Here is a 14,161-nt window from a genome sequence, read left to right on the forward strand (position 1 = left end):
AACCACTACCACATCTACCACACTCAAAAACAACAACAAAAAAGTGAACACATTATATATATTATATCAATGTTTGTTTACAAACAAACAAAAAAAGCATAGCCCTCTATTTGTCCTCTGATTTCCCACTGAAGGGAAATATGTGCTGCAATATCTATAAAGCAATGATGCTGCAGCCCTGAGTAGTAAACGGAATTAAAATGCTAAATAAGGATCATGCTTTGATCCATTTTTTTCTTACCTGAATTTGGGTGACTTGACCCTCCTGTTTTATTCCTGACACTTTCTGATGCCTGATCTGGCATTTCTGGAGGCAGTGCTTGTCTCTGGCTGAGGAGAGGCACTTTCTGGCGAGATAAATTGTCTCTTTCTGTGTCTCTAATCAGCTCTTTGTATTCCTCCTCTAGTTTCTAGCTCCTTACCAATTCCTACACCAATGTGACTGTATCCAGTTGCACCAGTTTTTCCTCTTTCACCAAATACATCAACTAATGCGAAGCCAAAAGACATTTTACTGCTACATGAGAAATGCTTCAAACAATTTCATAACCATTTGCTATTGCAAATGCTTTATGGCATAAAAGCAATTATTTTAAATTATCACAGAGCTGAACTATTGAAAATATTCTACCTACTAAAAATAAACTCTTCATTGAAGAAAAAAAAATCCAATCCCATAAAACTCCAGCTGGTTGTAAATAAACCAGTAATACAAATTTTACAGAGAATAGTAACTGTATTCTGGAGAATTAACTAAAGTAGAAGTATATAATCCATATAGTCAAGACATACTCAAGACCGAGCTAGTTTCAGACTTCTGAGCAGCTCGTGTTCTTTCAAAATCTCTTCCAACCAGATGGTACAGAAGATACTTTCTGTATCCAAGAATATATTTTAAGCTAATGTATTCAAATGAGCAGGTATTAAAAAAAAAAAGAAAAAAATTGTAAAGAACTCAGCATTGCCACTTAATAACTTATAGTGACAGTACTCAGCCTAAGCACATACAAAATTGTCTAACAACTGGAATGCACAAGTGATACAATTGAAAAAATTTGTTTTGTTTCCTCTTGAGCTACTTACTAGAAGTAAATAGATACTAATCTTTAACTGTTGCATACAAACTGTTCTGCTTCCCTTGCCAATGACTTAATTTGCACAAAAACTAATCTCCCAAATGAGATCAGTCCACAACTAGAGCACAAGCACGGATTTGTTCTCAGTCAAGTGCCAGGTATCAAACAGCCATAGCTTTCAATTAACGACAAAACTTCTTAAAGCCTGGGCTGGAGAAGAAACTCTAGTAAGGAAATTATTCTCCCATTTCAAAGGAAAGGTAGTAAAATATTCAAATATGAAGAGCCTAACGCTACCTCACAGGAAGGAGACTGGGTTACAGGAATCCTTCCAGGTCTTGAAGTCATTGTTGCCCAATTCACTTTTGGTTATCCGAAAAGGTATGTTAGCTAAAACTCACCTAAAAACATTAGCTACAGACATGCTGTTGGCTAATCTAATTCTACACAAAATGTACTGTCAGTACATCAACATCTGGATTTTTATATCTCCCCTGTTGCTTGATCCTGCTGATTTTTTCCCATACCTTCTACTATTACAAAAAGGTAATACAGCATTCTTACATAAAGGTGACTGAAAGCAAAAAGTGATTAGGATCATTCTTCCTATCACTTTAACCTATTACAGAAAAATACTCCGCTTTTTGCTACAAAAACAGTGAACTTGAAACACAGAGAAATAACAGTACAAAAAAGTTATTTGCTCTTGAGTTACAACTGTCTAACTGACCTGTTTGTTGGAATTCCTGATTTGAATAAGGCAGGAGGAGAGGTGAAATCAGCTTTGGTCGACTGCACTGCCAACTCCTTCTCCAGATTTCCAGTTCTGCCCTGTTGTACCTTCAAAATAACATTTTATCATTAGTTTGTTTTATCATTGTTTTATCATTACGTTAGCCACAGAAGTACAGTAACCTCAACAGTCACAACACAGCACATAACCAACACAAAAATAAAGTCCAACTTTAAACCAATTTAAAAAGAATGACCAGGACAGAACAGCTAATGAAATTCTATATTCAATAAGGATACATTATTTAAAATATATAAGAAGGAAAGTGCCAGAGAACCATTTATTAGAAAAAAATAGTTGTAATATTTCTTTTCAAAGTATTTGCTTTGGACATGAACAACAGAATTGATTTTCTTGAAGAGTTTCCCGTACAAACAAAATAATATCTGAATTTTTAGAGAAGCAAAATGATTTAAACAAAAATCATAATAACAGAAATATCTTACACATTTGGCACCCAACAATAAACTACATGGCAAGAAACTGAACCTGCTGTGTGCCTTTTTTACTGAACACAAGATCTAGTAACTACTTAACTTTCAAATTATACCAGTAAGAGTCACCTGATAATACAGACTATACAAACTTCACAAGATTTAATACTAGTTTGATTTAAATACTTCAAAAGAATACTGCTGTTTTTACAAAATTTCAGAGTAAAATTCCAGAGACTCTATCAAAGATCTGCAAGAACTCTGATGCAAGCACTTCAAGTACTCTATGACTTCAGTAGCACATTAAATATGAGAAAAAAACCTACATTGGTCAGTATTAAAGACAAACTAGCATAGCCTAAACTTTTAACAATATTCCCACTGTACCAGTCATATAACTGCAAGACTCCTCTGAGTTGTTGTTCCTTTTTTTTTTTTTTTTAAATTGTAAAGTGCCATTCCAAGTAGGAATACAGAAAAATAAAAATCAAACTGTTTTGAAACAACAAGCCAAAAGTGCATTCATCTTTAATACAGCTCAAACTCCAATGTTTTAAAAATAAAAGGAACAGTCTTAACAACACAGAAAAAAATCAAAATCCTAAGACCGTATAAGCAATTTTCCTTTATTTAACTTGTATGTTTAGATATCAGGGATTTAGGTAAGTTACAGTTTCATTAACAAAAAAACAAACAAACAAAAAACCCCAACAACAATATATGCCAATTACTACATGGAGATCTAGCTAGTTCACTCATGGTATAATGACATACAGGCTCTGTTCTCACAGCTTTTGTATGCAAGTGAAATACCAGGCTTTGGCAGAACCTCACTTCTAATCATAGACATCTGTGTTCCAAATCCAGAAAAACACACGTAACTATTTAAGATTCCTTAAAAATAGAATTAACTGTAGTATTTACAAACATGAAGTTTGAAACAGAGTATGTTGTGTTTAAGTACTTATCTGAAAAATCTATAAGACTTCTACTAATTAATGAGCAATTTGAAAATGTAGGAGACTGTCTTGTCGGTTACAGAAGATTCATTCAAACATACCATGGCAACTAAGTGAGATTTTGTATTTCAGATGGGCTGAAACAATTATAATTATTAAACAGTTTTGTTATGGATATCCCTTGTGAAATTCACAAGAAACTCCTTCTTCAACTCTTACAACTTAGTTATTATCCCTACTGTTTGATCACTGATCCTCCAGAAACTCCAAAGAGACAGAAAAGGGTGAGTTTTGGTTTGGAATACTTCTCTCTTCTTTCAGGGCAACAGTTCAAAAGCGTTTGACAGTATTATCAGCCATCAGCTACAACAGCAAAGCGTAACTCCCACTGTCCAGCATTTCCACTACTCCATAGCACTATAATTCTGACAAATGAGGAAGGCAAGCAGCTCCAGGAGCTTCTGATCTGTTCTTGCTAAGATAATGTTAAAATGACTGGAAACCTGATGTAGCCTACCTACGAGGGAAAACAAATGATACCAAAAATACCTTGCTACAGATAAGTGTTACAAAATAAAAACAAAAAGCTATGAGGCCACAAGGAAAAAAAACAAAAGCCATAATTTACAAAAGCTCCTCAGCAGAGCTGTACAAATTCTTTAATCTGCATAAACAAATGCACTACAACTAAAAATACATCATTGCATAAGAAAAAATGGAAATTTGTTAGTACACCAGGCCACTAACTCACATACTTGCAAGGATGATGAACAAAGCAACGCTTTTTAATTAGCATTTTGTGACATACGCAGAAAGTCACCAATGTAAGACGAGAGTTTGAAATAATTGCTGAGTCTTTTCCAGTTGTTCTTCCATCAGTCTGTGTTGGCATGGGTAGCAATACTCAACATAAATGAGGGCAACCAACAAAAGTTTACTAAAATTCACCTTAAAAAGATGGTATCTGCCATCGAGAATCTCTGCACTTGATGTTACTTCCATAGCATAGTCTTCAGCCTAAGTTAAATAACACACTGCCCATTAAGATACCATGCAACTTTTAACTCATGGGCCACATTCTGAGTGACGGTACAGATGCAATCTAGCTCTAACTAGCTGTGACACATCCACATAAATTGCCAGAAAAGCAACACAAAAACATTTCAGGTTAAGGACTCAGGTGAAGACTTATCAACAAATCCACTGACTGGGCAAAACAAGCTTATGACACACAAGCAGCTTTACAGGGGGAAAAGCATATGGAACACCACAAAAGTCGTACTAATTACCGTAATTTTATTTGTGGCTGAGGTAACTGGTAAAATTTCAAGACCCATTCGTATTCTCTTCTGTTTTTCACAGTATGCTTTCCATGTATCTTCATTGAACCCATAGTTGAAATAATCAGATAGATCAGCCCCTATAAATAGAAAAGCATAAGTTTTTAGGACACTGCAAAATTTACATTTTCTTCCTCCTCACTGAACATTTATCTTTATTTACAGCATCAGAATGGATTAGGAACTGACCCAAAGCCACACTACTGAAATGTATAAAGTCCTACATCTGAAAAGATAGAGAGGACGCATGGCTAAGATTATAAGAATGTTAACACTGATACAGAAAGAGTATCTTGCCCACCATCCTGCCTTAAGGATCAAGAATAGATATCTGCAGAGTATCACATTATAATCCCTGTATTTTTTAATAGGATAAATGTTAAGATTTGTCATAATTATTGTTATTTTATAATTATTACTTTTTAAATATCAGTGCCTTTTTGCTGATACATGTGTGCAATGCAGACTAAGAAACAAGGCACACCCACACACTTCGTGGGACAACAGAAAGGTAACAGGTAATTTATCCACTTTTTAAAGTAGAAAAATGTCTACGTGCAGTAAATAGGAATTACTGTTAAAATAACCCCCTAAATACCTATGTATTAGTTAACGTAAAACAGAACATTACCTGGTTTTCTCCAAGGTTTATCTTCAAAAGAATCTAGATCTACTTCCAGAAGTGGCACACCATTAATATTTCCTGGTGCATCTAAATCCACCCCTTTAACTTTTACACCTGCTAAGAAAAATTAGAAAAATTGAGCTTTTTGTCTCTGCTAAGAAGAGTTTTAATAGTTGTAACACACTTAAGATAAAAAACAAAACAAAACAGATCTTTTCCAATCAACAACTTTTGGAAAATTCATCCAAAACAATGATATGCCTTTAGAACCTCCAATGTCCCTTGTGCATCAAAATCACTTTCCATGTAAAGCAGCATGGACAAAAATATTTGAACAAGAAAACATGAATGAAACAGATGACTATTCAAACAACCCATTCATTAATAATCCATTCAAAATGAATTTTAAGCACAGAAAGACTTATGTAGTCCCACAATTAGACGTGACCACATACTCCTCACCTTGAAATCAACTTTTGCATGCTCCTATAAATGTATTCCACAACTTAATTTTATGAATTCACGAATCCTTGTTTCATAGTACCAGGAATATCTGCAACTCCCTTTGTTATTTGTTTTCCAAGTAGCTTATTGAAACTAGGCAATTTAGAAATGGACAATATAAAAAGCATCATGACATTCTTCCGTATGTCAATTTTGATAACTTAACAACATGCACAATTTAAGACACTAGTAATTTCACATTTTTCTAATGAATTGTCATTAGACTGGAAGCTTTTGCAAGAACTCTCTAACTGAATACAGACTAAAGAAGCACACACAAACACATGTTATGCACTGTTACGGAAGTTTCTGCAATTTTAAAAAAACTATTGACTAAACTTTCTTACCAGAAGATCCATAAACTCGTCCTCCTGTCTTAATATTGAGGTTCACAGGTGCTGCTCCATAACTTAAAGAAATTAACAAAAGTGAGTTAGACAGAGAAAACTCTAAAACGGAAGAAAACACAAAACAACAGTTAGCTAGATCCAGAAACAAACTGGACCCAGGCTCAATCGCCATCCTGAATCTCTAGCTTTCCAAGCTGGCAACTGTAAAAATAGAGAGATCAGCCTAGGAGCAAGAGAGAGTACCTTTCTATGCTCAGTAGCAACTCCTCCAACTAATAAACAGTTGTGAAGCAAGTTCCAGCCACTCTTCCTGAGTTGAAAGGTTAAAGACCTTGATAGAAAGAAAAATGAACAGGACCAGAAGGAGAGAAAAAAGGAAAAGCGAAATTCATTTAGGGATATAGAAGACACTCTGGGGAATAGGGCAAAAGCAAAATAAAAGAAAGAAAGGACTTATATCCTTTTGCTGCCTTTATTATTATTCCATTTAATCTGTATAGAAATGGGAAATACAAGCATTTCTTTGAAATGACTGACAGGCTGTTTCAGTGTGCTTTTAGCAATTACCTATCCTTGTGACCAACAGAAAAAAACATGCAATTTCATTTTCTAAAATACCTGAGAGCTCTGATCATAAAAATGCAGTCTGACATTTAGACAATGAATTGATCTAATAGCCTTATGAATTACAATATTGTTCATTTGGAATATTAAGAGTTTGCTTTCACTACCACTTGTGTGCAAAGTAGCTTATTCTCAAAGGTGGTATCAACCAATAAACACATTAAGTAGAACACAATGTATAGTTTAAAGTAGTGGTTCTATGACATTTCTTCATACAAGTTCACGCAGCAGAGTAGAAAACTGACAAAGAGCATTTATCCTTATCTCCCATGCTGTATTTGTGCATGCCTTTCTCAAATTTTTCTTTTTTTACTCTTCAAAACAGTGATAGACAACTATAAGAAAAACAGGTTAAATGTATGAAGGAAATTCCTACAATAAAGTTAAAATGAACAATAATGCTACGCTTGGTTTAGAAGATTGCCCTTCCACGAACTTCTCACCCAATTTGCCCAGAAGTGATTTTACACAGAACATTTATTTAAACATAAAACTTTCTACTCTAATTAGATTTAGGAGCATTTCCTTATTGTTTTTGCATTCATTGAAAGAGCATCAGTAAATTCACTAAGAAGATAAATCTAGCTTTGCTTTAGTCTCACAAAATTTGAGGTCACTGTCTATACCACAAGCATACTGCAAAACAGATGAATTACTGAAAGAATTGCTATTTTTGACATTTGATTTGCATAGATACTTTAGGATATAAACTGCTGAAAGTTTAAAAATATTACGCGTAAAAAATGAACGAATTCTAAAGTTAAGGATATAATAGAATACACGAGTCAGACCTACTTGCATACCTATTGGAATCCTAACTTAAATTAAAAAAAAAGACAAACTAATAACATGTAATGAGTTTGAGAATGTTAGAATTGTCAAGACAAACAAAGTATGCAACTTCCCTCAGAAGACCTCTATGTAACAACAAATACCGTTTCATTATTTTGGGTAAAATTAAAACTTTCCAAAAGCATTCAATGAAAACCAGAGCTTTTATGAGCAGAAAAAAAGGAACATGAGGCAACTGCAGTTGCAAAAAAAGTTATTGCATGGTACAAATCTCTAACCCACGATCATGAGAAATCATCTCCAGAGATTGGCTGCTGCATCCTAAAGTACATTAAAATTTTTTGAAAGGAACAGTTGGAATTGAAACTACAGAGTTCTTATTTGAAGTCTTTCCATGAGAAATAAGGCCCAGGACAAACGTTTCTAATGTCCTCTGTGCTTACCACTCTATCATTCACAGCAAAAATAAAAACATCACAAATAAGTGCCTAAAAACACTATAATATAGCTCTTCCACAACACAGAACAACTCTTTAGTTTACAAACATTCAGTGCAATTATTTCTTGAAATCTGAAGAGAAAAAAAAACCTCATAAAATTGCTTTTCCTTTGTGATATTTCATTGATTTCTTTTTTTTCCTCAAGTCATTGTATCACTACAAACATTTTATTAAAGAAGTAAAAATAGATTGAGGCTACCAATGCGTACAATCTGATTGACAGATATTAAAGCTTGAATTAATAACTAAGTATAATCTTGAAACTTTCTCCCAGTTAGTATTTTCAAATAACTTACCTAAACTGTGGAGCTCCTGTTTTAATATCTCCTATGGTGACTTGAACATCATCTTCATCATCATCGCTATCACTATCACTGTCATCCTCAGCCTCAGTAACCTTCTACAAAAGAAAAGGTCACAACCTACAGTGAAAAAATAATCCAGACAAAAGTACCCATCCTGGAAATCTTTAACAAAAGAAAATTCTGTTTCCCAGATGTCAGAATTGTGAAATGAGAACTGAAAAGTTATGTTCTTCAGTTTCAATGTTATCAGTTTTGGAATAATATTGGAAATACCTGGATCAAAATAGAGAAGTATTTTTAGTATCAAGCTTCTGTCCCTGAAACATGACATCTCCTAATTAAGCATTAAACAGTTTCCACTATCTAGTATTTTCTTCCCCCTCCCTACCTCATATACCTCATATACATCAGTTCTACTGCAGTCACTCAGGAAAGAACCTAAAGATATGTGACACTAGCTTCTTGCCTCTCTCAGTTACACACCCAGAGCAACCCAAAGCACTTTTTCAGTTGTAGAGGAACACTGCTCTTTAGGTAAAGTTATTCAATTCACAACACCAGTCAACTTGAAATAAATCAAATACTTGACACTTTTAATTGAACAGGCTGAAAAAAACAAAACAAAACAAAAAAAACACAGCTGCAAGAGCACACTGCATGCTGTCCTGTCCCATGGCTTTCAAGCTTGCTGGTAGATAAAAACAGTCGTACCAGTTCACACCAATAGTTCATCCAGCCCAGTATTTTGGATGTTTTTTTTTTTTTTCTTCAGACTAGAAGGGATTGCGAGAACTCAGTTCCTACTTACAGTCACCATACATGACTTTGCTAACTTCCATCCTCCCCTACGTACGCCTCCCTGCCAGGCTGAGAAACCCTTGCCTACTCAGTCATTTATTAGTGGAAGTTACTTGAATTGCTCTTGCTGTGCTTCTCTCAACTTTCTTCAGTGGAAGTAAAGCCTTTGAAGTGCAAGAGGAATAGAACTGCACACAGAATTTGGGATCTAACACAAACACAAACTAACATGGTGGCAAAATATCCTTCTGTTCAGTCCACTAATTACTACCTGCTACATTCCCAAATTTGACTGCTTTCTTAACTCCAGATAAGTATTTAAATTACATCTTCATGGATTCAACATAGCTGAGCAGCTTCCTCATAAGTGGTAATGATCAGTTCAGTAACCAACATTTATTTGTAAGCTGTTTTTCACCCATGAACACCACTTCTTTTTCTACACAGAATTTCAACAACCATTTATCAACCACACGGTCCCCTGCAAATGGTCGTACGTTGAATAACTCTGTAACTTGCACAACTTAACCACTTTTCCAGGTAATTTATAAACCACATTCAGCAGCACAGGCTATGTACAACACTCGTGATTCACCAGTGGAGGTGATCTTCCATCATCACCACGAAAATGGAACCTTTACTTCTGCACTGTTTCTCTCTTCTACATATCAATTATCCATGCTGTTCCTTTGCTTTCTAAATATCCTTTAATGAAGAACTTCCTCCAAACTTTTGTGATCAACCAGACTATCCCTCTCTGTACACTTGCTGAATGCTTCAGCAAGATGCTAAATATACTGAAAACAGGTTGGTTAGCCTGCAGTTATTCAAGTGTAGTCAGGCTCCAGTCCTTATCTAACCTGCCTGGCACATAAATTAGACGAAAATAAGCAGCTGCATGGAAGGTAAGTTGGAGTGCAGTTCACTCTTGTTCTACAGCATTAATATAATGTACTTAACAACTAAGAGTCAAATCAAGGCAGAAAAACCCTCCACTGTTTTAATCAAAATAGATCTTCCGTAAATGACAGCTGATGACAGAAGACAGTCTTTCAGTGACCCATTGTCAAGAGAAATAAGTTCACCAATTTCTTCACAGAAAAGCCATAAGCCATTCCCATTCACAGAAAACTGAGGCCTTTTATCAACACTGCAACTGTAAACTTCATTTCTTGGTCCTTTCCTTCATCACACTAATGACAAAACTCTAAGACAGACCAATACACAGAAAGTTGAAGAGTGCTACCAAATAAGTCTGTTCTATTGCCTCTAAACATACACATCTTCCATCTTTTGATTCACATTTTCACATAGCTCTACACATGCCTACTTTTTATCATGTTCAATAAAGAAAAATGACCAGATTGTTTATTTTCTTAAAAAGTGGGGAAGATATGGAGAGTTTCATTTTCAAAAGGATGTATTTAGGAAAAAGTAGCTGTCTTGAAGCAACAGTTTTCCTCTGGAAAAACTAAGTACTATTTATTTATTTTCTGTAAGTTTGTTTTAAGAAGTGGAACGCAGATGGAAATTTTCTAGTCTCTATAGTTTCTTCAGATAGCATCAAACACTGTCCACAAAAGTCAAAGGAGTACAATTATGGATTAGCTTATTTGATTTTAATGCCAGGTATTTATACAAACTGGGGGAAGATCTCCTTGAGAACAGCCCTGTGGAAAACGACTTGGGGTCCTGGTGGACGAGAAGCTGGACATGAGCCAGCAGTGTGTGCTTGCAGCCCAGAAGGCCAACTGTGTTCTGGGCTGCATTAAGAAAGGGGTGGCCAGCAGGGAGAGGGAGGTGATTGTCCCCCTCTACTCGGCTCTTGTGGGGCTCCATCTGGAGTACTGTGTCCAGGCCTGAGGCTCCCAGGAAGGACGTGGAGCTCTTGGAGTGGGTCCAGAGGAGGGCCACTAAGATGATCAGAGGGCTGGAGCATCCTGCTGTGAAGAAAGGTTGAGGGAACTGGGCTTGTTTAGCTTGGAGAAGAGAAGGCTCTGGGGAGACTTCACTGTGGCCTTCCAGTACTTGAAGGGAGCATATAAACTGGAGGGGGAATGGCTGTTTACAAGGGTGAATAGTGATAAGAATGGTTTTAAACTGAGACAGGGGAGGTTTAGGTTAGATATTAGAAGGAAGTTTTTCCACACAGAGGGTGGTGACACACTAGAACAGGTTGCCCAAGGAGGTTGTGGATGCCCCATCCCTGGAGGCATTCAAGGCCAGGCTGGATGTGGCTCTGGGCAGCCTGGGCTGCTGGTGGGTGACCCTGCCTGCGGCAGGGAGGTTGAAACTAGATGATCATTATGGTGCTTCCCAACCCAGGCCATTCTATGTTAAGTTACAATTAGTCAATAAACCAAAACAAATTAAAGCAGTATTTCAAAAGCACATTTAAAAGTACCGTTTTCACAACGCCATTTTCTGCAGCCTCCTCTTCATTTCCAGGTGGGGGTGGAGCACTTAAGCAAAAACAAATAGGGAAAAATGAAACTAGTTATTTAGGCACTTATTATCCCATACACCAGTTAATGCTGAGAAAAGCACTGATACATCATTGCAGAGAGCAGAAAAAGTTTGACTTATCTTGTACATGAATTTGAAAAAAAAAAAATTGAAAAAATAAATCTCAAAGAAAACAACTTTATTTTAGCAGAATAGTATCTAGATATCAGAAATCATACTGAATGGATATTTGTAGGACACTTGGAAGTAATAAGGCATTCCCTATACCTGGGTCCTCTTCTGAAATCAAAGTGAAAAATTTCATAACATGTGAAGGGAGAATAAGAGTTTCGCATTTTTTTCCCCTTCCTGCAGACTGACACTTTTCACAGGTACTGTGGCATTTAAACAGCCACAGGTAAGGTACTGCTGAATGAAAATTCCCACATCTGCACTGTGAAACCAACCAAATGACCAGATGACTAGAATGCAAGAATTAATTATATTATAGCTGTAGACTGAAAACTGTAAAAAGTTTACAGTTTTCTCTTTAGATTCATCTCAATGACCAGCACTTTCAAACTCACGCAAATGAGTTGTCTCACTATACTCTTACCTACTACTCTAACACAGCAGTATTTTAATTTCAACAGTTCTGCTACCTGTTCAAACGTTGCATCACAGACAGAAGCGTTAGCAGGTAGCAATTTAGAAACAATACTATTTCACTGAAAAAATATTTTTTGGATTCTGCAACGGTGCAAACAACTGTCTGACTTTACAGAATAGAAACTAGAAGGCAATGAGCAATTTCGATCTCACCATCTGTTCACAAAACACCCACTAGTGAGTCCTGCACAAAACCCAACAGCGTGCAGGTCTGGCTCTGAGATTCAATCTTTACCGTTTAACTTCATGACTCAGTAAAATGATATAACATCTACAGAATCTGAATAAAAACTCACTGTAAGAATGCCAAAACTGAAAGGTGAGGGACGAAAACTTTAACAGCCAAGACAAGACCCAACTGACCAGAATCTGGAATAGAACACCACTGAAGATCATTTTGTTTGCCATACAATTAATTTTCTTAATCAACAGTCCTACTGACACAATGTGTCAGATCAAGAAAAGATAACCAAACGCAAAGAATCAATTGATATGGAATAGGTTCCAAATAGAAGCAAATAAACAACTCTGGGATAGACATGGTCTAGGGCAAATATAACGGAGGTAAACAAACAGATAACTCTTATTTCTTATACAACAGTAATCAATGGGGATCAAACAACCGTATCTACTAACAGCTTGAAAACAGTATTGCGTACAGTCTGTTAGTGGAAGGCATTACTGCTATAAGGTAAGTGCCTGTCAAAATTTTCCATCAGTTCAAAAACAAGCAACTGAGCAAGCCTTTGGTGGACTTTGTGTCCACAGATTACTAAACCCAACAGTTTTCTATTCTGAAAAATCTCTGCAGCCTGCAGGAGGCATTTATGGAAAATAACAATGCACATGATCTTGTACCGGCTTCCCCTTTATTTACCTAATTTTAACTTCACAATCAATAGTTTCCATTATTTATCAACTGCAAAATTGATAAATTCAGTGTGAAATACTAACTCCACTTCAGTGAGCTACCAACTGCTGCCAACCTAGACAAGTTTTCAAGGGAACAAGTTTGTGCTTTCACTCACACGGTTCCTCATAAATCATGTAGACTTCCAATTTTTTTTCTAGCTTTCTTCCAAAGATTCGCCTACCAATCAAAAAATGTGTTACAGAACCAGCACATCTAACTGGATGGTAATCTCACTGCTTCCTTGTATTCCTGTTTGTCACTACACTGAAATCTTTTTGGAGCAGACTGGCTTTATATTATTCTGAATCATTCAGAAATGTGCAACGATAACAAAACCAAAAGATTTGCTGGCATTTTGCAAAGAAGTATGGAAATCCACACAAGCGAAACTTTCATATTTAAACATCCCAGTTTCCCAGGTAAAGCATTCTATGCCATGTCATTCTAGCAGGCAAACACTGTCTATGCTCAGGGAATTTTCAAAGACACTGGTGTGAGCGTTCAGGTATTACGGATCAGCAGCTGGGAATACAAATTCTGTGGATACAATTCACATATAGCCACACTGCAGGACTCACAACAGCCAAAAGACTCACCTAGTTTTTTCTTCTTCTGGTCTCTCTGCTTCATTTTCATCTGCAGGAAAAGAGATGCACAGCAGACATGAATAAACCTCCTGAATTACACCTGCTGCCAGAGAACTCTGCAGTTTGCCATCCCACAACCCAAAACCTTTTCATAACATTACGCAAGCAGCTGAACAGAACCCCACGCGCTGCACTGCTCCATACTGACAGCTCCACCATGGCGTCAGGGCTTAGTTTCTGGGCTTTATAAGCCTTCGAACACAAAGTCCTTGAAGTTGCAAACAAAGTTACAGAGCAGAGTTCGGGCCTGCTCAGCACGTGACGCCGGGCCCCGCCGGGGCACCGGGCCGTGCGAGGGGAGACCAGGGCCCAGGTGCGAGGGGCCGGGAAGCACGCGGCGAGGCCCAGCACGGCCCGGCCTGCGGGACGCGGGGTCGGAAGGCCTCG

General features: G+C 36.8%; 1 protein-coding gene across 1 annotated transcript in view; it reads right to left on the reverse strand.

Annotated features, from left to right (window-relative positions):
• FIP1L1 (factor interacting with PAPOLA and CPSF1) overlaps positions 1-14,155 on the reverse strand; it is a 38,836-nt gene extending 24,681 nt beyond the window's left edge. Inside the window, exons 1-8 of the mRNA XM_010710199.3 lie at positions 13,876-14,155; positions 13,724-13,763; positions 11,505-11,562; positions 8,294-8,397; positions 6,079-6,140; positions 5,234-5,341; positions 4,552-4,682; positions 1,807-1,916 (exon numbers count right to left, since the gene is read on the reverse strand). Coding sequence (XP_010708501.2) covers positions 1,807-1,916; positions 4,552-4,682; positions 5,234-5,341; positions 6,079-6,140; positions 8,294-8,397; positions 11,505-11,562; positions 13,724-13,763; positions 13,876-13,933 — 671 coding nt within the window. The 5' untranslated portion in view covers positions 13,934-14,155. The remainder of the gene's footprint in view (positions 1-1,806; positions 1,917-4,551; positions 4,683-5,233; positions 5,342-6,078; positions 6,141-8,293; positions 8,398-11,504; positions 11,563-13,723; positions 13,764-13,875) is intronic.
• Between the last annotated feature and the right edge of the window lie 6 nt (positions 14,156-14,161).

The sequence above is a fragment of the Meleagris gallopavo genome, chromosome 4 (assembly GCF_000146605.3).
Source record: "Meleagris gallopavo isolate NT-WF06-2002-E0010 breed Aviagen turkey brand Nicholas breeding stock chromosome 4, Turkey_5.1, whole genome shotgun sequence".
Taxonomy (NCBI): Eukaryota; Metazoa; Chordata; class Aves; order Galliformes; family Phasianidae; genus Meleagris; species Meleagris gallopavo.